The sequence below is a fragment of the Carex rostrata genome, chromosome 4, assembly GCF_964058835.1.
Source record: "Carex rostrata chromosome 4, lpCarRost1.2, whole genome shotgun sequence".
Taxonomy (NCBI): Eukaryota; Viridiplantae; Streptophyta; class Magnoliopsida; order Poales; family Cyperaceae; genus Carex; species Carex rostrata.
In genome coordinates this window covers 4,044,795-4,072,357 of record NC_135921.1, presented here as the reverse complement: position 1 = coordinate 4,072,357, position 27,563 = coordinate 4,044,795, and the positions used below count along the sequence as shown (strand labels likewise).

General features: G+C 37.4%; 1 protein-coding gene and 1 long non-coding RNA gene across 2 annotated transcripts in view; both read right to left on the bottom strand.

Annotated features, from left to right (window-relative positions):
• The window catches only part of LOC144552756 (uncharacterized), a 69,336-nt gene extending 66,831 nt beyond the window's left edge, over positions 1-2,505 (bottom strand). Inside the window, exon 1 of the long non-coding RNA XR_013511216.1 lies at positions 2,151-2,505. This is a non-coding gene — a long non-coding RNA (uncharacterized LOC144552756). The remainder of the gene's footprint in view (positions 1-2,150) is intronic.
• Positions 2,506-6,709: 4,204 nt separating this feature from the next.
• Positions 6,710-27,563, bottom strand: part of LOC144552517 (uncharacterized) — a 30,490-nt gene continuing 9,636 nt past the window's right edge. Inside the window, exons 3-4 of the mRNA XM_078300484.1 lie at positions 6,904-6,993; positions 6,710-6,816 (exon numbers count right to left, since the gene is read on the bottom strand). Of these exons, the coding sequence (XP_078156610.1) occupies positions 6,710-6,816; positions 6,904-6,993 (197 nt within the window). The remainder of the gene's footprint in view (positions 6,817-6,903; positions 6,994-27,563) is intronic.

Genomic DNA, 27,563 nt, shown 5'->3' with positions numbered 1-27,563 from the left:
TTTACTCTGTGCCAAAACAGAGCAATCTGTTCCTGTACTAATGAAACTTTTTTTTTTTTTTAGATGACCGCCAATGAAACTTTATGGAGACAAATACCATTACCTCAGGAATGATGTCACCAAACAGGTTTTGAGCTGGATTAAGAGAAGTTTTGAGATCACTGCTGACCCGGAGATAAGTAATATGATTGCTTAACTGAGAAATATCAAGCTGTCAAAAGTGGTCTTGAAGAAAGAATTGAAATTGTAAATTCAGTGTGGATAGTAAAATCTGATTATCTGGGGAGTATGTTTTCTACCATGTATTGTAACACTAGTACCAGTGTACCACCTTAATGAATTTGTGACCGTTACCAAAAAATGTAATGCTATGTTGTATGTTTGTAAAATATGATTTTGTCTATTCACCTTTAACTACGACCAAATACATTGACTAGCCTCCAATATACAAAATATCAAAATATCTCATCTATTCTACTCAGAAAACTCTTAAAACAAAACTAATGCTTCCTCTTTGTCAAACTCTAAATTGGTATCAGATCTATGAATTAGTTTTTAAAAATTCATACCCAACTATGGCTTGGAAAGTTGGAATCATGATGAGTATTCAATAGGTAGAACTCACTTAAGCCGTGGTCAGAATTTTTCTCCTACTTAGTGTCATCGTATGACATAATATTATTTGTCCCTTGATCAAATAGCTCAAAGATCCTCTTCAACTACACAGTTGAGCTCAGGCAGCACTTTTGCTATCTGTTTTCATCCCCATTTTCAAACTGGTAAACAAGAATCTCTTTCTCAACAAGATTCCAATCAGTTGTTCTGATCTAAGTCATCGGAAAATAACACATTCTGATCCTGAATTATCCAATTTAGATCAAGCAGGTGCTGACAGAATAACAAGAGTGCCGATATTTGTGGAAGCAAATCATCCACAGTTTCTATCCACCATGTAGTATTTTCACAAAAAAGAAAGAAAAAGTTCATGTTGCCAAGAATATCCCTGGGGAGCTGTAAAACATATTCAGATATAGAAATATAAGTGAGGACACATTATTAAACCTGAGCCGATTTGTCTCCGTTTCAAGAAAGATCTCACTAAACTATAACTACTTTGCAATATACACATAGAATTTTAATATATTTTCAAATAAACCACTGACAATGGCTGTTACTCACATTTACTAATTAACAATAACAAAATATTTTCTTATTCTTGTGTCGGACAAATTGGCAAAAGTAATGACCAACTTGTTAGCAATGAATAGAAGTAATCAACCTAGTACCCATAAAGTACTATTGAATCTATCGTATTTGAAGCAATCAACCTGGTACCCGTGAAGTAATCATTTGATTTGTAAATAATTTTGCAACATTTTGAGCAATCTCAGAAACCATTCCATGCCAGGAAAATATTCCTTGGACTGATCATTTTAAACAATTTTAGCTTTTAGAATACATTTCTTCTTGTTCCTTTTAGCTAAGAAGAGCATCCACATTTATAAAACACTGCTTCATTTTAGAATTATTTGAAAAAAATATAAGAAATTACTTGATATTTAAATAATTATAAAATTAAATATCGTTTTGAAAATATTACTGACCCTGTCACATTTTGGACTCACCTCCTGCGTCAAGTAAAAAAAAGGAAATAGTAACTTTGAAATAGTACCAGATTCCATATATAATTGAGCAGCATCTGTCTGGATTTTCTAGCTTTAGAAGATTGAGAAGGAAACTTTTATTAGAAACCTCAGTCCAGTAGCTGGATAAGCATAGCAGAACTAAAAAATTTACATGATATATTAGTAACTCATATTTGTAGAAAATAAATAATAAATTTTCAAGTAAAAACTAAAAAAAACGAGTACAATAACATAAGAATATTTTATTAACTATTTATTAATGCTTGCTACTTGTTATATATATTAATTTGTTGAGTGACCGTTACAAAAAGCATGTCATGCAACATAATAATATATTACACCACATATGAGAACAAGAAGCTTAATATTTGCTTCTTGCTACTTGACCATATATAAACCTATTACAGACCAGCTCTCATAGAAGCGACGCTAACATAAAACCACCTAAACTAAGATGCATAGATTTAATTACTTGTACACATATATGACAACACCACCAGCTGCCTTGCTAATTATTAATTTGTGACTATAATACCCCAGCGTTTCTGAGCATAATCAATCAGCTTCTTCCTCTCCAATCCTGTTTCTATGACATGGTTATGATTCATGTCGCACCTTTTCATGGCTCTCCATATTTTCCATGTTTTGAAATGCAATCCTAGTGTATCCAGTGCGGCATAGAGCTCATTTCAGCTTATGTAGCCATCATTGTCTGAATCGACAGAGTCGAGCCACTTCTCGAATTGCTCTCTCGTCATCTTCTTGAAAATATTGTTTCCTTGGTTCCTGGTGGAATTGATATTTCCAGCTGATGTATGAGGGTAGTGTCCTGGGTCAGTTGGCAATAATACCATGGTAAACTTAGTCAGTATTATCAGATAGCTGAGCTTAAAAGAGTTACGATATGTTTGCTATTTATAGGAGAGTGACCAGCTAGGTGGAGGTAGTTGGATAATGTATATTTGTGGTAGTAAAATTTTGAGCAATGTATAATGTACAGCTGCTTAGTTACTTTAAGTCTTATCACTGTCTTGTTATTTATTAATTGAGGTGGCAAACACAGACAACAATTAACTTAAATATGAAAGTGTGTTGGGTGCTTGACCCAACTCATAATTTCAAAAAAACAATTAACTTAAATAGTAAAATTTTGAGCAAAGGGTTTGGATGGCAGCTCCGGAATAGCAAAAGGTAGATTGCTACTCCGTTTTTGGGTGAAAAAGTAGTTGTTCCGAACTATTGGGTTAGCTTGGGTCGAGCTATTGAGTTAGCGGTTGTTCCAAAATTGGGTTTAGTCGCTATTTCATTGATTCATCGAAACACTTATTAGTGAATTTTTAGTACAAAAATATTAACTAGTGACAGAAATATTTTTATATTTAGTCATTTAATTTTGCAGAACTTTATTTATGTAATATAACCACTCAATTAAATATATATTTACATGAACCATCCCCTTAAATACTGGAAGAGTCTAATTGTCCACAGTTTTTTGTCCATAGTTTGTCTACAGAAAAACTGTCATTTGAATTGTGTCAATCCTGTAAAATTACTAATTCAATGCTGTAACTTGTATATATAATAAATCTTACAAAAAACACATTTTAAGTTTCTAACATTCAGTGGGACCACTTTGTGTACTTGCAACTTGCACAACTTGCCAAACTAACTGTACTTCATGCGGGACCACTTGATGTACTTCTCTAACTTACAGTTAATGACAGTTTTAAAACCTTCTATAACATTTTAAAATTGAACCACTTATCAAACTTACAGTTTTTTCAAAATAATCCCAAATACTATAAAAAATTATTTTTTTGGCAATAAAATTAATTTTTTTGAATCAAATTTTCTTTTCAAAATTAAAATTAATTTTAATTTTTTCTTCAATTATTAATATTTATATATGCATCTATATCCTACAAATTAAAATTACACATACTGTAAAACAAAAAAATTCAAACTATAGAACTTCAATAGTATAAATTTCCAAATGCAAAATATAAAACTAACAGATGCAAACTATAAAACTGTAAATCTGAAACCTAAAACACTATAAAACTGAGATAAATACACTACAAAATTCAATACTATAAATATAAAACATCTAAACATTAAAACTAACAGATGCAAACTATAAATCATCAATACATCAAATATTCACAACCACATTGTTAAACATTAGTAACTATTAATGGGTGAATATTGTAAAATGACAAGATCAATATTCCATATTGTCTCTCTATCATCTCTTTCCTCTAGATTTTCACAAGATGAATACTGTAAAATTACAAGATAAATACTGTAAAATTAACAGGGTGAATATTGTAAAATGACAAGATCAATACTCCATATCGCCTCTCTATCATCTCTTTCCTCTAGATTTTCACAAGATGAATACTGTAAAATTACAAGATAAATACTGTAAAATTAACAGGGTGAATATTGTAAAATGACAAGATCAATACTCCATATCGCCTCTCTATCATCTCTTTCCTCTAGATTTTCACAAGATAAATACTATAAAATTACAAGATGAATACTGTAAAATTAATGGGGGAAATATTGTAAAATTAACAGATCAATACTTCATTTTGTTTCTCTATCATCTTTTTCCTCCAGATTTCCACAAGATAAATATTGTAAAATTAACAGGAAAAATATTGTAAAATTAATAGATCAATACTTCATATCGCATCTCTATCATCTCTCATCCATGTCGCCTCTCTCAGATCATCTCCTCATATCTCCTCCATATCAAAATTCAACAGAAATAAAGAAATAATTACGAGATCCCTTACTGCATCAAATCAAACAAACAAATTCAAATAAAAGTTCAAAACAATGCTAGATCCGTTACTGCATCAAATCAAACAACAAATTCAATAGAAATAAAGAAATAAATCACTCGATTTAAATTTCGCCATGTTCTTCAACCTAACAACTTCTATCCGATCGAAATCCACTCCTGAAGGTTCGGTCGCGATCATGTTTAAACAATTTGAATGAACTCGCGACGAACTAGGGAAGAGAAATCCAAAAGAAGAAAGAAATCGCGACTACGTTTGAATGAAATCCACACCTCTAGGATTCCGTCGCGACGAAAGAAGGAAGGAAATCGCCTTAGATGCGGAGCAAATCTGATCGGAAATTAATGGAAATGAAATTCAAAAAAGAAAGGTTTCGTCTGTCGCACGATGACATGTTTAAATAGGTGGGGACCGGAGGTAGTTAAAGACAGTTGAACGGGGAGTGGATAACGTTATGGACAAATCGTGGACAAATGTCCGTGGATGGAACATTTTCTCATCCAAAGGATAAATGCTTATTGCAGTAGAGCGATGTTCTAAAATTTTATACTTAAATTAAACATTTCAAAGACGGAATTCTGACATTTTGAATATTTTTTGTTGTGAAGAAGATTCTGCTATTTGTGTAATCAGGCAAAAATATCTCAGCTAGATATTATTAGATTGTGAGAGCAACTGTTTGCTGTACTTTCCTTATTTCTGTGTATAGAATATATGATAAGATTTATGTCTATGTTTGACTAAGTTGTACCAGTATATGTACAGAAAAGATTGTAATGCAATACATTAAAATTTTTTCACCAATTTCATTTCCTCTAACTTTTTCTCACTAATCATGTAGATACGGATTTTATCCTTTGGCGTGCTGGACTTTAAAAATTGGGGCAGTAATCCACTTGGAGAGAAGGAATGGATGTGCATGTGAGGCAACAGATATCCAACCCAAGATATAATTCCACGTGTCAGTACTAGTGCTCTATACATGGATTATTCCTTCTGAGCAGATTGTTCCATCTTATCTTAACTTCTCAAATTTGATACAGGATGAAATATGGCTTATCCAAGTTTCCAACTATCTAGTTATTGTTTGATGCAGGCAAAATTGAGTTCACGTTTGTTTGGAACTTTCAAAAATTGCATCAAATACTAAACCTTAAAAAAATGATAAAACGCCATATTGAGTGGATTTGTTATCTTTAGCAAACGAATATGGGATCCAACATTCTTTCAACTAAATACTACACTTAAAGCAATTTTCTTTTCAGGTACCTTCTTTTTGCCAAAGAAGCCCCACAGCTTTATTTTAACTCTTTTTGCTCTTAATAACTATTTATAATGATAATCAAGGTCTTTTATTGGACAAATGACACCTAGCTAGAGCCCTCCAAACCTAGCATGAAAGATAATTTTTTATGTAACACATCTATATTTCTAAAAATGGGTTAATTAGTTTATATGTAGCTTCAGTTTATGTAACACATCTTGTATGATCGTCTCAAATTTTCATGCCCCACCACTAGCTACTACTGAAATAATTAAATCAATAATCATATCAACTTACTGTGATAACTAAATATTGAACTCATGCATGCAAAGGCAGTTAAGGGTTTTAATAAAAGGAGTGTTTTGAGAGAGAACAAGATGTCATATCTAATCTAACTACGTACTAATTGCTGGAATAACAAACCTTTAATAAAGCACTTTTACTCAATGTTATCAGAACCGGACCGAACATCGAACCAGTAAAGCTTCGGATCAATGGTTCACTGGTCAGACCAGTGGGTCAATCGGTTCAACCGCTGGTTTTTTTAAACATATATAACTTATTATCCGAGAGCTAAAATAGCTATTTATTTTTATCTCTATGTACATATTTGATTAAATAAAACATATATATAACTCTAAAAAAGAATAACATCTCTAAAAAATAGATAAAAATCATAAAATCAGAAAAAAAAAAAAATATATATATATATATATAACATAATAGAAGTTTAATATTTTGATAGCACTGACTTGAATTGTTGACACATTCCATGCATGTTATAAAGTAACCTCACCGTCATACATTTTAAATAATCTAATACAACAAAATAATTGTTTAATATGAAAGCTTAAGAAAATTAACGATAAATGAATAAGAATTATAATTTTAAAGCTGACTAGCTAAAATGCCACGCAGTAACTGAAATATCATGATACATATCATTGTTAGGAGTTGCATATCCTGGTTCCTCTTCTATATATGGTTTCTCAAGCCTCAACACTTTGATTTCCTTGCATTTGGACTCCTGTGTTATCTGTGCATGGATCTTCAATCTCATCATCAGAATCAAATTTATCCAAATTCAAAACTTCATCTACAAAATGATAAGTAATAGTGTAATTAGAATTCTAAAATATCTTATATTTAAGTTAATAATTCAAAATGGTTATAAAAAACTCACCATTGTCTTCATTAGTTTGTATCTTAAGTCCAGTCATTTGTTTACGAAATTTCTCAATTTCATCGACCGTCAAAAATAGTGGATCATCCTCTAAAACCCAATTGTCATTATCATTAAAATCTTCAAAATTAATAGGGTCATAATTTCTACCACGGGATGATATCCTATAATTCACAATAAACATTTTTTTTTGGAAAATATAATTTCATTATACATGTAAAAAATTTCCTACCTTTCATGTAATACCAGAACCTCAATTTCATATCAGTCATGACAAAATTGGATCTGTACCAAGTACATTATACTTACCAGACATCTACTAACTAGGTTGGTGACTCACATTACTCCATGATGATACTTATTTTGGTATCACATGAAGCCAACGCTCCAATTCAAGTTGTTTGGAGCACTCTAGTAGTGTCTCTAGATTGTAAGATAATAAAGCATTTACAATCCTAGTACAACCCTCTAATTGGAGGTGTTTGGAGCACTCTAGGAATATCTCTAGATAGCAAGATAATAGGGCATTTACAACCGTAATACACTATTCCAATATAAGGTGTTTCGAGCACCCTAGTAATGTCTCTCTCTAGCGAGACAATAGGGCATTTACAACCGTAATAAACCATTCCAATATAAGGCGTTTCGAGCACCCTAATAGTGCCCCTCTATGGTGAAATAAATGGGTATTTACAACCCTAATACAAACACTCTAATTGAAGGTGTTTGGAGCACCCTTGTAATGTATCTCCATGGCTAGATAATAGGGCATTTACAACCCAAATACACCACTCAAATATAAGGTGTTTCGAGCACCCTAATAGTGCCCCTCTATGGCGAGATAAATGCGCATTTACAACCTTAATACAACACTCCAATTGAATGTAATTGGAGCACTCCAGTAGTGTCTCCAGATAGCAAGATAATAGGGCATTTACAACCCAAATACAACACTCCAATTGAAGGTGTTTGGAGCACCCTAGTAATGTCTCTAATAGTGCCCCTCTATGGCGAGATAAATGGGCATTTACAACCTTAATACAACACTCCAATTCAATTTGTTTTGAGCACTCTAGTAGTGTCTCCAGATGGCAAGATAATAGGACATTTACAACCCAAATACAACACCCCAATGGAAAGTGTTTGGAGCAACCTAATAATGTCTCTCCATGGCTAGATAATAGGGCATATACAACCCTAATACACCACTCCAATATAAGGTGTTTCGAGCACCCTAATAGCGCCCCTCTATGGCGAGATAAATGGACATTTACAACCTTAATACAACACTCCAATTGAAGTTGTTTGGAGCACCCTATTAGTCTCCAAACTGGAAGATAATAGGTTATTTACGACCCTAATACAACACTCCAATTGAAGGCATTTGGAGCACCCTAGTAATGTCTCTATTGGGCAAGATAAAAGGGCATTTACAACCCTAATACAACACTCCAATTAAAGGTGATTGGAGCACCCTATTAATGTCTCTATAGGGTAAGATAAAAGGGCATTTAAAACCTTAATACAACACTCCAATTGAAGACGTTTGCAATACCCTAGTAATGTCTCTATAGTGCAAGATAAAAGGGCATTGACAACCTTAATTCAACACTCCAATTGAAGGACTTTGGAGCACTCTAGTAGTATCTCTAGATTGTAAGATATTAGAGCATTTACAACCCTAATACAACAGTCCAATTGAAGGTGTTTGGAGCACCCTAGTAATGTCTCTCCATGGCTAGATAATAGGACATTTACAAGCCTAATAGACCACTCCAATATAAGGTGTTTGGAGCACCCTAATAGTCCCCCTCTATGGCGAGATAAATGGGGATTTACAACCTTAATACAACACTCCAATTGAATTTGTTTGGAGCACTCTAGTAGTGTCTCTAGATGGCAAGATAATAGGGCATTTATATCCCAAATACAACACCCCAATGGAAGGTGTTTGGAGCAACCTAGTAATGTCTCTCCATGGCTAGATAATAGGGCATTTACAACCCTAATACACCACTCCAATATAAGGTGTTTCGAGCACCCTAATAGTGCCCCTCTATGGTGAGATAAATGGGCATTTACAACTTTAATACAACACTCCAATTGAAGACGTTTGCAATACTCTAGTAATGTCTCTATAGTGCAAGATAAAAGGGCATTGACAACCTTAATTCAACACTCCAATTGAAGGACTTTGGAGCACTCTAGTAGTATCTCTAGATTGCAATATATTAGAGTATTTACAACCCTAATACAACAGTCCAATTGAAGATGTTTGGAGCACCCTAGTAATGTCTCTCCATGGCTAGATAATAGGACATTTACAACCCTAATAGTCCCCCCTCTATGGCGAGATAAATGGTTATTTACAACCTTAATACAACACTCCAATTGAATTTGTTTGGAGCACTCTAGTAGTGTCTCCAGATGGCAAGATAATAGGGCATTTATATCCCAAATACAACACCCCAATGGAAGGTGTTTGGAGCAACCTAGTAATGTCTCTCCATGGCTAGATAATAGGGCATTTACAACCCTAATACACCACTCCAATATAAGGTGTTTTGAGCACCCTAATAGTGCCCCTCTATGGTGAGATAAATGGGCATTTACAACCTTAATACAACACTCCAATTGAATGTAATTGGAGCACTCTAGTAGTGTCTCCAGATGGCAAGATAATATGGCATTTACATCCCAAATACAACACTCCAATGGAAGGCGAATGGAGCACTCTGGTAGTGTTTCTATATGGTATGATAATAGGATATTTACAACTCTAATACAACACCACAATTGAAGGTCTTTAGAGAACTCTAATAGTGTATCAAGTTGGCAAGATATTACGGCATTTACAACCCTAATACAACACTCAAATTGAAGGTATTTGGAGCACCCTCGTAATATCTCTCCATGGCTAGATAATAGGGCATTTACAACCTTAATACAACACTCGAATTGAAGGTGTTTGGAGCACCCCACTAATGTCTCCCCATGGCGAGATAAATGAGCATTTACAACCTTAATAGAACACTCCAATTGAATATGTTTGGAGCACTCTAGTAATGTCTCTCCATGGCTAGACAATAGGGCATTTACAACCCTAATACACCACTCCAATATAAGGTGTTTCGAGCACCCTAATAGTGCCCCTCTATGGCTTGATAAATGGGCATTTACAACCCAAATACACCACTCCAATTGAAGGTGTTTGGAGCACCCTAGTAATGTCTCTATTGCGCAAGATAAAAGGGCATTTTCAACCCTAATACAACACTCCAATTAAAGGTGTTTGGATCACCCTATTAATGTCTCTATTGGGCTAGATAATAGGGCATTTACAACCCAAATACAGCACTCCAATTGAAGGTGTTTGGAGAACCCTAAGCGAGCTAATAGGGTATTTACAACCCTAATACAACACTCCAATTGTTGGTGTTTCGAGCACTCTAGTAGTGTCTCTAGATTGCGAGATAAAAGGGCATTTACAACACTCCAATTCTAGGTCTTTGGAGCACTCTAGTAGTGTCTCTAGATTGAAAGATAATAGGGCCTTTACAACTGTAATACAACACTCCAATTGAAGGTGTTTGGAGCACTCTATTAGTGTCTCTATATGGAAAGATAATAGGGTATTACAACCGTAATACAACACTCCAATTTAAGGTGTTTGGAGCACTCTAGTAGTGTCTCTAGATTGCAAGATATTAGGGCATTTACAACCCTAATACAACACACCAATTGAAGGTGTTTGGATCACCCTTGTAGCGTCCCTCTATAGCAAGATAATAGGGTATTTATAACTCTAATACAACACTCCAATTGAAGGTGTTTCTAGAACTTTACTATTGTTTACCGATTGCTATATAATAGGGCTTTTACTACCCGAGTACAACACTGCATTTGAAGGCATTTGCAGTACTCTTAGTGTGTCTCTAGATTGCAAGATTATAGGGCATTTGTAGCCCTAATGCAACACTCCAATGGAAGGCGTATGGAGCACTCTAGTAGTGTCTCTAAGTGGTATGATAATAGGATATTTACAACCCTAATACAACACACCAATTGAAGGTCTCTGGAGAACTCTAATAGTGTATCCAGTTGGCAAGATATTAGGGCATTTACCACTCTAATACAACACTCCAATTGAAGGTGTTTGGATCACCCTAGTAATGTCTCGCCGTAGCAAGATAAATGGGCATTTACAACCTTAATACAACACTCCAATTGAATGTGTTTGGAGCACTCCAATAGTGTCTCCAGATGGCAAGATAATAGGACATTTACAACCCAAATACACCACTCCAATTGAAGGTGCTTAGAGCACCCTAGCAATGTCTCTATTGGGCAAGATAAAAGGGCATTTACAACCCAAATACAACACTCCAATTAAAGGTGTTCGGAGCACCCTATTAATGTCCCTATTGGGCAAGATAAAAGCGCAATTACAACCCTAATACAGCACTCTAATTAAAGGTGTTTGGAACGCCCCAGTAATGTCTCTCCAGGGCTAGATAATAGGGCATTTACAACACTAATACACCATTCCAATATAAGGTGATTGGAGCACCCTAATAGTGCCCCTCTATGGCGAGCTAATAGGTTATTTGCAACCCTAATACAACACTCCAATTGTTGGTGTTTCAAGCACTCTAGTAGTGTCTCTAGATTGCGAGATAAAAGGGCATTTACAACCCTAATACAACACTCCAATTGTTCGTGTTTGGAGCACTCTAGTAGTGTATCTATATTTGAAGATAACAAGGCATTTACAACTGTAATACAACACTCCAATTGAAGTTGTTTGGATCACCCTTGTAGCGTCCCTCTATAGCAAGATAATAGGCTATTTATAACTCTAATACAACACTCCAATTGAAGGTGTTTCGAGAACTCTACTATTGTCTCCCGATTGCAATATAATAGGGCTTTTACATTCCTAATACAACACTCCATTTGAAGGCGTTTGCAGTAATCTAAGTGTTTCTCTAGATTGCAAGATAATAGGGCATTTGTAGCCCTAATACAACACTCCAATGGAAGGCGTGTGGAGCACTCTAGTAGTGTCTCTATATGGTATGATGATAGGATATTTACAACCCTAATACAACACTCCAATTGAAGATCTTGGGAGAACTCTAATAGTGTCTCCAGTTGGCAAAATATTAGGGCATTTACAACCCTAATACAACACTCCAATTGTAGGTGTTCGGAGCACTCTAGTAGTGTCTCGAGAATGGAAGATAATAGGGCATTTATAACTGTAATATAGCACTCCAATTGAAGGTGTTTGGAGCATCTTAGTAATGTCTCTCCATGGCGAGATAAATGGGCATTTACAACCTTAATACAACACTCCAATTGAATGTGTTTGGAGCACTCTAGTAGTGTCTCCAGATTGCAAGATAATATGGCATTTACAACCCAAATACAACACTCCAATTGAAGGTGTTATGAGCACCCCAGGAGTGCCCCTCTATGGCGAGATAATAGGGCATTTACAACCCTAATACAATACTCCAATTGAATTTGTTTGGATCACTCTAGTAGTGTCCCCAGATGGCAAGAAAATAAGGCATTTACAACCCTAATACAACACTACAATTGTAGGTGTTTGGAGCACTCTAGTAGTGTCTCTAGATTGGAAGATAATAAGGCATTTACAACTGTAATACAGCACTCCAATTGAAGGTGTTTCGAGCACCCTCGTAATGTCTCTTCATGGCTAGATAATAGGGCATTTATAACCCTAATACAACACTCCAATTGAAGGTGTTTCGAGCACCCTAACAGTGACCTTCTATGGCGAGATAAATGGGCATTTACAACCATAATACAACACTCCAATTGAATGTGTTTGGAGCACTCTAGTAGTGTCTCCAGATGGCTAGATAATAGGGCATTTACAATCCAAATACAACACTTCAATTGAAGGTGTTTGGAGCACCCCAGTAATATCTCTCCTTGGCTAGATAATAAGGCAATTACAACCCTAATACACCACTCTAATATAAGGTGTTTCGAGCACCCTAAGAGTGCCCCTCTATGGCGAGATAAATGGGCATTTACAACCTTAATACAACACTCCAATTGAAGTTGTTTGGAACACCCAATTAGTGTCTCCTGACTGGAAGATAATAGGGCATTTACGACCCTAAAGCAACACTCCAATTGAAGGTGTTTGGAGCACCCTAGTAATGTCTCTATAGCGTATGATAAAAGGGCATTTACAACCTGAATACAACACTCCAATTGAAGACGTTTGCAGTACTCTAGTAATGTCTCTGTAGGGCAAGATAAAATGGCATTGACCACCTTAATTCAACACTCCAATTGAAGGTGTTTGGTACACTCTAGTAGTGTCCCCATATGTCTAGAGCACCCTAGTAGTGTCTCTATGGCAAGAAAATAAGGCATTTACAACCCCAATACAACAGTCTAATTGAAGGTGGTTGGAGCACTATAGTATTGTCTCCAGATAGCAAGATAATAGCAACCCAAATACAACAATCCAATTGAATGTGTTTGGAGCACCCTTGTAATGTCTCTCTATGGCTGGACAATAGGGCATTTACAACCGTAATACACCGCTCTAATATAAGGTGTTTCGAGCACCATAATAGTGCCTCTATGGCGAGATAAATGGGTATTTTCAACCTTAATACAACACTCCAATTGAAAGTGTTTGGAGCACTCTAGTAGTGTGTCCAGGTGGAAAGATAATAGGGCATTTGCAACCCAAATATAACACTTCAATTGAAGGTGTTTCGAGCACCCTTGTAATGTCTTTATTGGGCATGATAAAAGGGCATTTACAACCCTAATACAACACTCCAATTAAAGGTGTTTGGAGCACCCTATTAATGTCTCTATTGGGCAATATCAAAGGGCATTTACAACCCTAATACAACACTCCAATTAAAGGTGTTTGGAGCACCCTAGTAATGTCTCACCATGGCTAGATAATAGGGCATTTACAACCCTAATATACCACACCAATATAAGGTGTTTGGAGCACCCTCGAAATGTCTCTCCCTGGCTAGATAATAGGGCATTTATAACCCTAATACAACACTCCAATTGAAGGTGTTTTGAGCACCCTAATAGTGACCTTCTATGGCGAGACAAATGGGCATTTACAACCATAATACAACACTCCAATTGAATGTGTTTGGAGCACTCTAGTAGTGTCTCCAGATGGCAAGGTAATAGGGCATTTACAATCCAAATACAACACTCCAATTGAAGGTCTTTGGAGAACCCCCAGCAATGTCTCTCCATGGCTAGATAATAAGGCAGTTACAACCCTAATACACCACTCCAATATAAGGTGTTTCGAGCACCCTATGAGTGCCCCTCTATGGCGAGATAAATGGGCATTTACGACCTTAATAAAACACTCCAATTGAAGTTGTTTGGAGCACCCTATTAGTGTCTCCAGACTGGATGATAATAGGGCATTTACGACCCTAATACAAACACTCCAATTGAAGACGTTTGCAGTACTCTAGTAATGTCTCTGTAGGGCAAGATAAAATGGCATTGACAACCTTAATTCAACACTCCAAATGAAGGTATTTGGTGTACTCTAGTAGTGTCTCTCTATAGCAAGAAAATAAGGCATTTACAACCCTAATACAACTGTCTAATTGAAGGTGGTTGGGGTACTATAGTATTGTCTCCAGATAGCAAGATAATGGGGCATTTACAACCCAAATACAACAATCCAATTGAATGTGTTTGGAGCACCCTAGTAATGTCTCTCTCTGGCTAGACAATAGGGCATTTACAACCGTAATACACCATTCGAATATAAGGTGTGTCGAGCACCCTAATAGTGCCCCTGTATGGCGAGATAAATGGGTATTTACAAACTTAATACAACACTCCAATTTAATGTGTTTGGAGCACTCTAGTAGTGTCTCCAGATGGAAAGATAATAGGGCATTTACAATCCAAATACAACACTCCAATTGAAGGTGTTTGGAGCACCCTAGTAATGTCTCTCCATGGCTAGAGAATAAGTCATTTACAACCCTAATACACCACTCCAATACGAGGTGTTTCGAGCACTCTAATAGTACCCGTCTATGGCAAGATAATAGGGCGTTTACAACGCTAATACAAGACACGAAATGTAGGTGTTTGGAGCACTCTAGTAGTGTGTCTACAGTTGTAAAAGCCCTATTATCTTCCAATCTCGAGACACTACTAGAGTGCTCCACACACCATCCATTGGACTGTTGTATTAGGGCTATAAATGCCCTATAATCTTACAATCTAGAGACACACTTAGATTACTGCAAACGCCTTCAAATGGAGTGTTGTATTAGGGTTGTAAAAGCCCTATTATATTGCAATCGGGAGACAATAGTAGAGTTCTCAAAACACCTTCAATTGGAGTGTTGTATTAGAGTTATAAATAACCTATTATCTTGCTATAGAGGGACGCTACAAGGGTGATCCAAACAACTTCAATTGGAGTGTTGTATTACAGTTGTAAATGCCCTATTATCTTCCAATCTAAAGACACTACTAGAGTGCTCGAAACACGTACAATTGGAGCGTTGTATCAGGGTTGTAAATCTCCTAATATCTTGCGAACTGGAGACACTATTAGAGTTCTCCAAAGACCTTCAATTGGAGTGTTGTATTATGGTTGTAAATATCCTATTATCATACCATATAGAGACACTACAATTGTGCTCCACACGCCTTCCATTGGAGTGTTGTATTAGGGCTACAAATGCCCCAATCTTGCAATCTAGAGACACACTTAGATTACTGCAAACGCCTTCAAATGGAGTGTTGTATTAGGGTTGTAAAAGTCCTATTATATTGCAATCGGGAGACAATAGTAGAGTTCTCGAAACACCTTCAATTGGAGTGTTGTATTAGAGTTATAAATACCCTATTATCTTGCTATAGAGGGACGCTACAAGGGTGATCCAAATAACTTCAATTAGAGTGTTGTATTACAGTTGTAAATGCCCTATTATCTTCCAATCTAGAGACACTACTAGAGTGCTCCAAACACCCTAAATTGGAGTGTTTTTATTAGGGTTGTAATACCCTATTATCTTGCCGTATAGAGACACTACTAGAGTGCTCCAAAAACCTACATTTCGAGTCTTTTATTAGGGTTGTAAACGCCCTATTATCTCGCCATAGACCGGCACTATTAGGGTGCTCAAAACACCTTATATTGGAGTGGTCTATTAGGGTTGTAAATGCCTTATTCTCTAGCCATGGAGAGACATTACTAGGGTGCTCCAGACACATTCAATTGGAGTGTTGTATTAAGGTTGTAAATACCCATTTATCTCACCATAGACGGGCACTATTAGGGTGCTCGAAACACCTTATATTGGAATGGTGTATTACGGTTGTAAATGCCCTATTGTCTCGCCAGAGAGAGACATTACTAGGGTGCTCCAAACACATTCAATTGGAATGTTCTTTTTGGGTTGTAAATGCCCTATTATCTTGCTATCTGGAGACAATATTAGATTGCTCCAAACACCTTCAATTAGATTGTTGTATTAGGGTGCTCCAGACACCTTCCATTGGAGTGTTGTATTTGGGTTGTATATGCCCTAATATCTTGCCATATGGGGACACTACTAGAGTGCACCAAACACCTTCAATCGGAGTGTTGAATTAAGGTTGTCAATGCCCTTTTATCCTGCCCTACAGAGACATCACTAGAGTACTGCAAACGTCTTCAATTGGAGTGTTGTATTAAGGTTGTAAATATCCTTTTATCTTACCCTATAGAGACAATAATAGGTTGCTCCAAACACCTTTATTTTGAGTGTTGTATTAGGGCTGTAAATGCCCTTTTTTTCTTGCCCAATAGAGACATTACTAGGGTGCTCGAAACACCTTCAATTGGAGTATTGTATTAGGGTCGTAAATGCCATATTATCTTCCAGTCTGGAGACACTAATAGGGTGCTCCAAACAACTTCAATTGGAGTGTTGTATTAAGTTTGTAAATGCCCATTTATCTCGCCATAGAGGGGCACTCATAGGGTGCTCGAAACACCTTATATTGGAGTGTTGTATTAGGGTTGTAACTGCCTTATTATCTAGCCATGGAGAGACATTGCTGGGGGTGCTCCAAAGACCTTCAATTGGAGTGGTGTATTAGGGTTGTAAATGCCCTATTATCTAGCCATGGAGAGACATTACTTGGGTGCTGAAAACACCTTCAATTGGAGTGTTGTATTTTGGTTGTAAATGCCCATTTATCTCGCCATGGGGAGACATTAGTGGGGTGCTCGAAACTCCTTCAATTGCAGTGTTGTATTAGGGTTGTAAATGCCCTATTATCTAGCCGTAGAGAGACATTACTGGGGGTGCTCCAAACACCTTCAATTGGAGTATTGTATTTGGATTGTAAATGCCCTTTACCTTTCCATCTGGACACACTACTGGAGTCCTCCAAACACATTCAATTGGGGTGTTGTATTGTGGTTGTAAATGCCCATTTATCTCGCCATAGAAGGTCACTATTAGGGTGCTCAAAACACCTTCAATTGGAGTGTTTTATTAGGCTTATAAATGCCCTATTGTCTAGCCATGGAGAGACATTACTAGGGTGCTCAAAACATCTTCAATTCGAGTGTTGTATTTGGGTTGTAAATGCCCTATTATCTTGCTATCTAGAGACACTACTAGAGTGCTCCAAACACCTTCAATTAGACTGTTGTATTAGTGTTGTAAATGCCTTATTTTCTTGCCATAGAGAGACACTACTAGGGTGCTCCAGACACCTTCCATTGGAGTGTTGTATTTGGGTTGTAAATGCCCTAATATCTTGCCATGTAGGGACACTACTAGATTGCACCAAACACCTTCAATTGGAGTGTTGAATTAAGGTTGTCAATGCCCTTTTATCTTGCCCTATAGAGATATTACTAGATTACTGCAAACGTCATCAATTGGAGTGTTGTATTAAGGTTGTAAATGCCCTTTTATCTTACCCAATAGAGACATTACTAGGGTGCTCCAAACACCTTTAATTGAAGTGTTGTATTAGGGTCGTAAATGCCCTATTATCCTCCAGTTTGGAGACACTAATAGGGTGCTCCAAACATCTTTAATTGGAGTGTGGTATTAAGGTTGTAAATGTCCATTTATCTCGCCATAGAGGGGCACTATTAGGGTGCTCGAAACACCTTATAATGGAGTGGTGTATTAGGGTTGTAAATGCCCTATTATCTAGCCATCAAGAGACATTACTAGGTTGCTCCAAACAACTTCCATTGGGGTGTTGTATTTGGGTTGTAAATGCACAATTATCTTGTCATCTGGAGACACTACTAGAGTGCTCCAAACAAATTCAATTGAAGTGTTGTATTAAGGTTGTAAATGCCCATTTATCTCGCCATAGAGGGGGACTATTAGGGTGCTCCAAACACCTTCTATTAGAGTGGTGTATTTGTAAATGCCCTATTATCTAGCCATGGAGAGACATTACTAGGGTGCTCCAAACACCGTCAATTCGAGTGTTGTATTTGGGTTGTAAATGCTCTATTATCTTTCCATTTGGAGACACTACTGGAGTGCTCAAAACACATTCAATTAGGATGTTTTATTAAAGTTGTAAATGCCCATTTATCTCGCCATAGAGGGGCACTATTAGGGTGCCCGAAACACCTTATATTGGAGTGCTATATTAGGGTCGTAAATGCCCTATTGTCTAGCCTTGGAGAGACATTACTAGGGTGTTCCAAACACCTTCAATTCGAGTGTTGTATTTGGGTTGTAAATCCGATATTATCTTGCCATCTGGAGACACTACTAGAGTGCTCCAAACACCTTCAATTAGACTGTTGTATTAGGGTTGTAAATGCCATATTTTCTTGCCATAGAGAGACACTACTAGGGTGCTCCAGACACCTTCCATTGGAGTGTTATATTTGGGTTGTAAGTGCCCAATTATCTCGCCATATGGGGACACTACTAGAGTGTACCAAACACCTTCAATTGGAGTGTTGAATTAAGGTTGTCAATGCCCTTTTATCTTGCCCTATAGAGACATTACTAGAGTGCTGCAAACGTCTTCAATTGGAGTGTTGTATTCAGGCTGTAAATGCCCTTTGATCTTACCCTATAGATACATTAATAGGGTGCTCCAAACACCTTTAATTGGAGTGTTGTATTAGGGTTGTAAATGCCCTTTTATCTTGCCCAATAGAGACATTACTACGGAGCTCCAAACACCTTCAATTTGAGTGCTGTATTTGGGTTGTAAATGCCCTATTATCTTGCCATCTGGACACACTACTGGAGTGCTCCAAACACTTTCAATTGGAGTGTTGTATTGAGGTTGTAAATACCCCTTTATCTTGCCCAATAGAGACATTAATAGGGTGCTCCAAACACCTTTAATTGGAGTGTTGTATTAGGGTTGTAAGTGCCCTTTTATCTTGCCCAATAGAGACAATAATATGGTGCTCCAAACACCTTCAATTGGAGTGTTATATTTGGGTTGCAAATGCCCTACTATCTTGCCATATGCACACACTACTCGAGTGCTCCAATCACTTTCATTTGGAGTGTTGTATTAACGTTGTAAATACCCACTTATCTCGCCATAGAGGGGCACTATTAGGGTGCTCGAAACACCTTATATTGGAGTGGTGTATTACGGTTGTAAATTCCCTATTGTCCAGCCATAAAGAGACATTACTAGGGTGCTCCAAACACATTCAATTGGAGTGTGGTATTTGGGTTGTAAATACCCTTTTATCTTGCTATCTAGAGACACTACTAGAGTGCTCCAAATACCTTCAATTAGACTGTTGTATTAGGGGTTGGAAATGCCTTATTTTCTTGCCATAGAGAGACACTACTAGGTTGCTCCGGACACCTTCCATTGGAGTGTTGTATTTGAGTTGTAAATGCCCTAATATCTTGCCATATAGGGACACTACTAGAGTGCACTAAACACCTTCAATTGGAGTGTTGAATTAAGGTTGTCAATGTCCTTTTATCTTGTCCTATAGAGACATTACTAGAGTAATGCAAACATCTTCAATTGGAGTGTTGTATTAATGTTGTAAATGCCCTTTTATCTTACCCTATATTGACAATATTAGGGTGCTCCAAACACCTTTAATTTGAGTGTTGTATTAGGGTTGTAAATGCCCTTTTATCGTGCCTAATAGAGACATTACTAGGGTGCTCCAAACACCTTCAATTGGAGTGTTGTATTAGGGTCGTAAATGCCCTATTATCTTCCAGTTTGGAGATACTAATAGGGTGCTCCAAACAACTTCAATTGGAGTGTTGTATTAAGGTTGTAAATGCTCATTTATCTCGCCATAGAGGGGCACTCTTAGGGTGCTCGAAACACCTTATATTAGAGTGGTGTATTTGGGTTGTAATTGCCTTATTATCTAGCCAAAGAGAGATATTACTGGAGTGCTCCAAACACCTTCAATTGGAGTGTTGTAATTGGATTGTAAATGCCCTGTTATCTTGACATCTAGAGACACTACTAGAGTGCTCCAAACACTTTCAATTGGAGTGTTGTGTTATGATTGTAAATGCCCATTTATCACGCCATAGAAGGTCACTATTAGGGTGCTCGAAACACCTTCAATTGGAGTGTTGTATTAGGGTTATAAATGCCCTATTATCTAGCCATGAAGAGTTATTACAAGGGTGCTCCAAACACCTTCAATTGGAGTGCTGTATTACCGTTGTAAATGCCTTATTATTGTCCAATCTAGAGACACTACTAGAGTGCTCCAAACACCTACAATTGTAGTGTTGTATTAGGGTTGTAAATGCCCTATTATCTCGCCATAGAGGGGCACTATTAGGGTGCTCGAAACGCCTTATATTGGAGTGGTGTATTAGGGTTGTAAATGCCTTTTTATCTAGCCATCTGGAGACACTACTAGAGTGCTCCATACACATTCAATTGGAGTGTTGTATTAAGGTTGTAAATGCCCATTTATCTCGCCATAGTATTAGGGTGCTCGAAACACCTTATATTGGAGTGGTGTATTAGGGTTGTAAATGCCCTATTGTCTAGCCATGGGGAGACATTACAAGGGTGCGCAAAACACCATCAATTGGAATGTTTGTATTTGGATTGTAAATGCCCTGTTATCTTGCCATCTGGAGACACTACGTGGGTGCTCCAAACACATTCAATTGGAGTATTGTATTAAGGTTGTAAATGCCCATTTATCTCGCCATGGGGAGACATTACTAGGGTGCTCCAAACACCTTCAAATGGAGTGTTGTATTTGGGTTGTAAATGCCCTATTATCTAGCCATGGAGAGACATTACGAGGGTGCTCCAAACACCTTCAATTGGAGTATGTATTAGAGTTGTAAATGTCCTAATATCTTGCCAACTAGATACACTATTGGATTGTTGTATTAGGGTTGTAAATATCCTATTATCATACCACATAGAGACACTACTAGAGTACTTCATACGCCTTGCATTGGAGTGTTGTATTAGGGCTACAAATTCCCTATAATCTTGCAATCTAGAGACACACTTAGAGTACTGCAAACGCCTTCAAATGCAGTGTTGTATTCGGGCAGTAAAAGCCCTATTATATTGCAATCGGTAAACAATAGTAAAGTTCTCGAAACACCTTCAATTGGAGTGTTGTATTAGAGTTATAAATATCCTATTATCTTGCTATAAAGCAACGCTACAAGGGTGATCCAAACACCTTCAATTGGAGTGTTTGTATTAGGGTTGTAATACCCTATTATCTTTGCATATAGAGACACTACTAGAGTGCTCCAAACACCTTCAATTGGAGTGTTGTATTACAATTGTAAAGGTCCTATTATTTTCCAATCTAGAGGCACTACTAGAGTACTCCAAACACCTACAATTGGAGTGTTGTATTAGGCTTGTAAATACCCTATTAGCTCGCCATAGAGGGGGGCACTATTAGGGTGCTCCAAACACCTTCAATTGGAGTGCTGTATTAGGGTTGTAAATGCCCTTTTATCTTGCGCAATAGAGACATTATTAGGGTGCTCCAAACACGTTCAAATGGAGTGGTGTATTAGGGTTGTAAATGCCCTATTGTTTAGCCATGGAGAGACATTACTAGGGTGCTGAAAACACCTTCAATTGGAGTGTAGTATTTTGGTGGTAAATGCCCATTTATCTCGCCATGGGGAGACATTAGTGGGGTGCTCCAAACTCCTTCAATTGGAGTGTTGTATTAGGGTTGTAAATGCCCTATTATCTAGCCATGGAGAGACATTACGAGGGTGCTCCAAACACCTTCAATTGGAGTATTGTATTAGGGTTGTAAATGCCCTAATATCTTGCCAACTGGATACACTATTACAGTTCTCCAAAGTCCTTCAATTGTGGTGTTGTATTAGGGTTGTAAATATACCATTATCATACCATATAGAGACACTACCAGAGTGCTCCATACGCCTTCCTTTGGAGTGTTGTATTAGGGCTTCAATTGCCCTATAATCTTGCAATCTAGAGACACACTTAGAGTACTGCAAACGCCTTCAAATGGAGTGTTGTATTCGGGTATAAAAGCCCTATTATATTGCAATCCGGAGAGAATAGTAAAGTGCTCCATACACCTTTAATTAGAGTCTTGTATTAGGGTTGTCAGTTCCCTTTTATCTTGCCGAATAGAGACATTACTAGGGTGCTCCAAACACCTTAAATTGGAGTGTTGTATTTGGGTTGTAAATGCCCTATTATCTTGCCATCTGGACACACTACTGGAGTGCTCCAAACACTTTCAATTGGAGTGTTGTATTGAGGTTGTAAATACCCATTTGTCTTGCCATAGAGGGGCACTATTAGGGTGCTCGAAACACCTTATATTGGAGTGGTGTATTACGGTTGTAAATACCCTATTGTCTAGCCATGGAGAGACATTACTAGGGTGCTCCAAACATCTTCAATTCGAGTGTTGTATTTGGGTTGTAAATGCCCTATTATCTTGCTATCTAGAGACACTACTAGAGTGCTCCAAACACCTTCAATTAGACTGTTGTATTAGTGTTGTAAATGCCTTATTTTCTTGCCATAGAGAGACACTACTAGGGTGCTCCAGACACCTTCCATTGGAGTGTTGTATTTGGGTTGTAAATGCCCTAATATCTTGCCATGTAGGGACACTACTAGATTGCACCAAACACCTTCAATTGGAGTGTTGAATTAAGGTTGTCAATGCCCTTTTATCTTGCCCTATAGAGATATTACTAGATTACTGCAAACGTCATCAATTGGAGTGTTGTATTAAGGTTGTAAATGTCCTTTTATCTTACCCTATAGAGACATTAATAGGGTCCTCCAAACACCTTTAATTGGAGTGTTGTATTAGGGTTGTAAATGCCCTTTTATCTTGCCCAATAGAGACATTACTAGGGTGCTCCAAACACCTTTAATTGAAGTGTTGTATTAAGGTCGTAAATGCCCTATTATCCTCCAGTTTGGAGACACTAATAGGGTGCTCCAAACATCTTCAATTGGAGTGTGGTATTAAGGTTGTCAATGCCCTTTTATCTCGCCATAGAGGGGCACTATTAGGGTGCTCGAAATACCTTATACTGGAGTGGTGTATTAGGGTTGTAAATGCCCTATTATCTAGCCATCAAGAGACATTACTAGGTTGCTCCAAACACCTTCCATTGGGGTGTTGTATTTGGGTTGTAAATGCACAATTATCTTGTCATCTGGAGACACTACTAGAGTGCTCCAAACAAATTCAATTGAAGTGTTGTATTAAGGTTGTAAATGCCCATTTATCTCGCCATAGAGGGGGACTATTAGGGTGCTCCAAACACCTTCTATTAGAGTGGTGTATTTGTAAATGCCCTATTATCTAGCCATGGAGAGACATTACTAGGGTGCTCCAAACACCGTCAATTCGAGTGTTGTATTTGGGTTGTAAATGCTCTATTATCTTTCCATTTGGAGACACTACTGGAGTGCTCAAAACACATTCAATTAGGATGTTTTATTAAAGTTGTAAATGCCCATTTATCTCGCCATAGAGGGGCACTAGTAGGGTGCCCGAAACACCTTATATTGGAGTGCTGTATTAGGGTCGTAAATGCCCTATTGTCTAGCCTTGGAGAGACATTACTAGGGTGCTCCAAACACCTTCAATTCGAGTGTTGTATTTGGGTTGTAAATGCGATATTATCTTGCCATCTGGAGACACTACTAGAGTGCTCCAAACACCTTCAATTAGACTGTTGTATTAGGGTTGTAAATGCGATATTTTCTTGCCATAGAGAGACACTACTAGGGTGCTCCAGACACCTTCCATTGGAGTGTTATATTTGGGTTGTAAGTGCCCAATTATCTCGCCATATGGGGACACTACTAGAGTGTACCAAACACCTTCAATTGGAGTGTTGAATTAAGGTTGTCAATGCCCTTTTATCTTGCCCTATAGAGACATTACTAGAGTACTGCAAACGTCTTCAATTGGAGTGTTGTATTCAGGCTGTAAATGCCCTTTTATCTTACCCTATAGATACATTAATAGGGTGCTCCAAACACCTTTAATTGGAGTGTTGTATTAGGGTTGTAAATGCCCTTTTATCTTGCCCAATAGAGACATTACTAGGGAGCTCCAAACACCTTCAATTTGAGTGCTGTATTATGGTCGTAAATGCCCTATTATCTTCCAGTATGGAGACACTAATAGGGTGCTCCAAACAACTTCAATTGGAGTGTTGTATTAAGGTTGTAAATGTCTATTTATCTCGCCATAGAGGGGCACTATTAGGTTGCTGGAAACACCTTATATTGGTGTGGTGTATTAGGGTTGTAAATGCCCTATTATCTAGCCATAGAGAGACATTACTAGGTTGCTCCAAACACCTTCCATTCGGGTGTTGTATTAAGGTTGTAAATGTCCATTTATTTCGCCATAGAGGCACTATTAGGGTGCTCCAAACACCTTATATTGGAGCGGTGTATTATGGTTGTAAATGCCCTATTATCTAGCCATGGAGAGACATTACTAGGGTGCTCCAAACACCTTTAATTGGAGTGTTGTATTTGGGTTGTAAATGTCCTATTATCTTTCCATCTGGAGACACTACTAGAGTGCTCCAAACATCTTCAATTGGAATGTTGTATTAGGGTTACAAATGTCCTATAATCTTGCAATCTACAGACACACCTAGAGTACTGCAAACACCTTCAAATGGAGTGTTGTATTAGGGTTGTAAAAGCCCTATTATATTGCAGTATGGAGACAATAGTAAATTTCTCCAAGCACCTTCCATTGGAGTGTTGTATTACAGTTGTAAATGTCCTATTATGTTGCTATATAGAGACACTATTAGAGTTCTCCTAACACCTTCAATTGGATTGTTCTATTAGGGTTGTAAATATCATATTATCTTGTCACAGAGGGACACTACTAGGGTGCTCGAAACACCTTCAATTGGTGTGTTGTATTAGGGATGTAAATGCCCTATTATCTTGCTATCTAGAGACATTCCTAGAGTGCCCCAAAAACCTCCAATTGGAGGGTTGTACTAGGATTGTAAACGCCTTATTATCTTACAATCTAGAGACACTACTAGATTGCTCCAAACAACTTGAATTGGAGCGTTGTATTAGGGTTGTAAATTCCCTATTATGTTGTCATATAGAGTAACTATGAGAGTTTACTAAACACCTTGAACTGGAGTATTGTATTAGGGTTGTAAATACCCTATTATCTCGCCATAGAGGTGCACTATTAGGGTGCTCCAAACACCTTATATTATAGTGGTGTATTTGTAAATGCCCTATTATCTTGGCATGGAGAGACACTACTAGGGTGCTCCAAGCACCTTCAATTGGAGTGTTGTATTTGGGTTGTAAATGCTCTATTATCTTGCCGTCTGGAGACACAACTAGAGTGCTCCAAACACCTTCATTTAGAGTGTTTTATTAAGGTTGTATATGCCCTATTTACTTGCGATAGAGAGACACTACTAGGGTGCTCCAAACACCTTCAATTGGAGTGTTGAATTAAGGTTGTCAATGCGCTTTTATCTTGCCCTATAGAGACATTACTAAAGTACTGCAAACGTCTTCAATTGGAGTGTTGTATTAAGGCTGTAAATGCGCTTTTATCTTATCCTATAGGGACATTCTTAAGGTGCTCCAAACACGTTCAATTGCAGTGTTGTATTAGGGTTGTAAATACGATATTATCTTGCCAAATAAAGACACTTTTAGAGTTCTCCAAACACCTTCAATTGGAGTGTTGTATTAGAATTGTAAATGCCCTATTATTAGGGTGCTCCAAACACCTTAAATTTGAGTGTTGTATTCGGGTTGTAAATGCCCTAATATCTTGCCAACTGGAGACACTATTAGAGTTCTCCAAACACCTGTAATCGGAGTGTTCTATTGGGGTTATAAATATCCTATTATCTTACCATATACACTACTAGAATGCTCAACACTTGTTCAATTGGAGTCTTGTATTAGGATTGCAAATGCCCTATTATCTTGCTATCTAAAGACACACCTAGAGTACTCCAAACGCCTTCAAATGGAGTGTTGTATAAGGGTTCTGAAAGCCCTATTATATTGCAATCTGGAGACAATAGTAGAGTTCTCCAACCATCTTCAATTGGAGTGTTGTATTAGAGTTGTGAATGCCCTATTATGTTGCCATATAGAGACACTATTAGAGTTCTCCTAACACCTTCAATTGGGACTATTAGGGTTGTAGATACCCTATTATGTTGCCATAGAGGGACACTACTAAGGTTCTCCAAACACCTCCAATTAGAGTGTTGTATTACGATTGTAAATGTCTTATTATCTTGCAATCTAGAGACACTACTAGATTGCTCCAAACACCTTGAATTGGAGTCTTGTATTAGGGTTGTAAATGCCCTATTATCTTCCCATATGGAGTCACTATGAGAGTTTACCAAAAACCTTGAACTGGAGTGTCGTATTAGGGTTGTAAATACACTAATCTCGCCATAGAGGGGCACTATTAGGGTGCTCCAAACACCTTATATTAGAGTGGTGTATTAGAAAAATGCCTTATTATCTTGCCATAGAGAGACACTACTAGGGTCCTACAAACACCTTCAATTGGAGTGTTGTATTTGGGTTATAAATGCCCTATTATCTTTCCATCTGGAGACACTACTAGAGTATTCCAAACACCTTCAATTAGAGTGTTGTATTAAGGTTGTTAATGCCCTTTTATCTTGCCCTATAGAGAGACATTACTAGGGTGCTCCAAACACCTTCCATTGGAGTGTTGTATTAGGGTTGTAAATACCCTACTATCTTGCCGTCTAGAGACATTACTAGAGTGCTCCTAACACCTTCAATTGGAGTGTTGTTTTAGGATTGTAAATTCATAGAGGGCAGCTACTAGGTTGCTCGAAACACTTTCAATTGGAGTGTTGTCTTAGGATTGTAATTCTCATATTATATTGTCATACAAAGACACTATTAGAGTGCTCCAAACACCTTCAATTTGAGTGTTGTATTAGGGTGATAAATGCCCTATTATCTTCCTATAGTGGTCCAAACACCTTAAAATTGAGTGTTGTATTTGGGTTATAAATGCCATAATATCATGCCATCTGGAGACACTATTAAAGTTCTCCAAACACCTTCAATTAGATTGTTGTATTAGGGTTGTA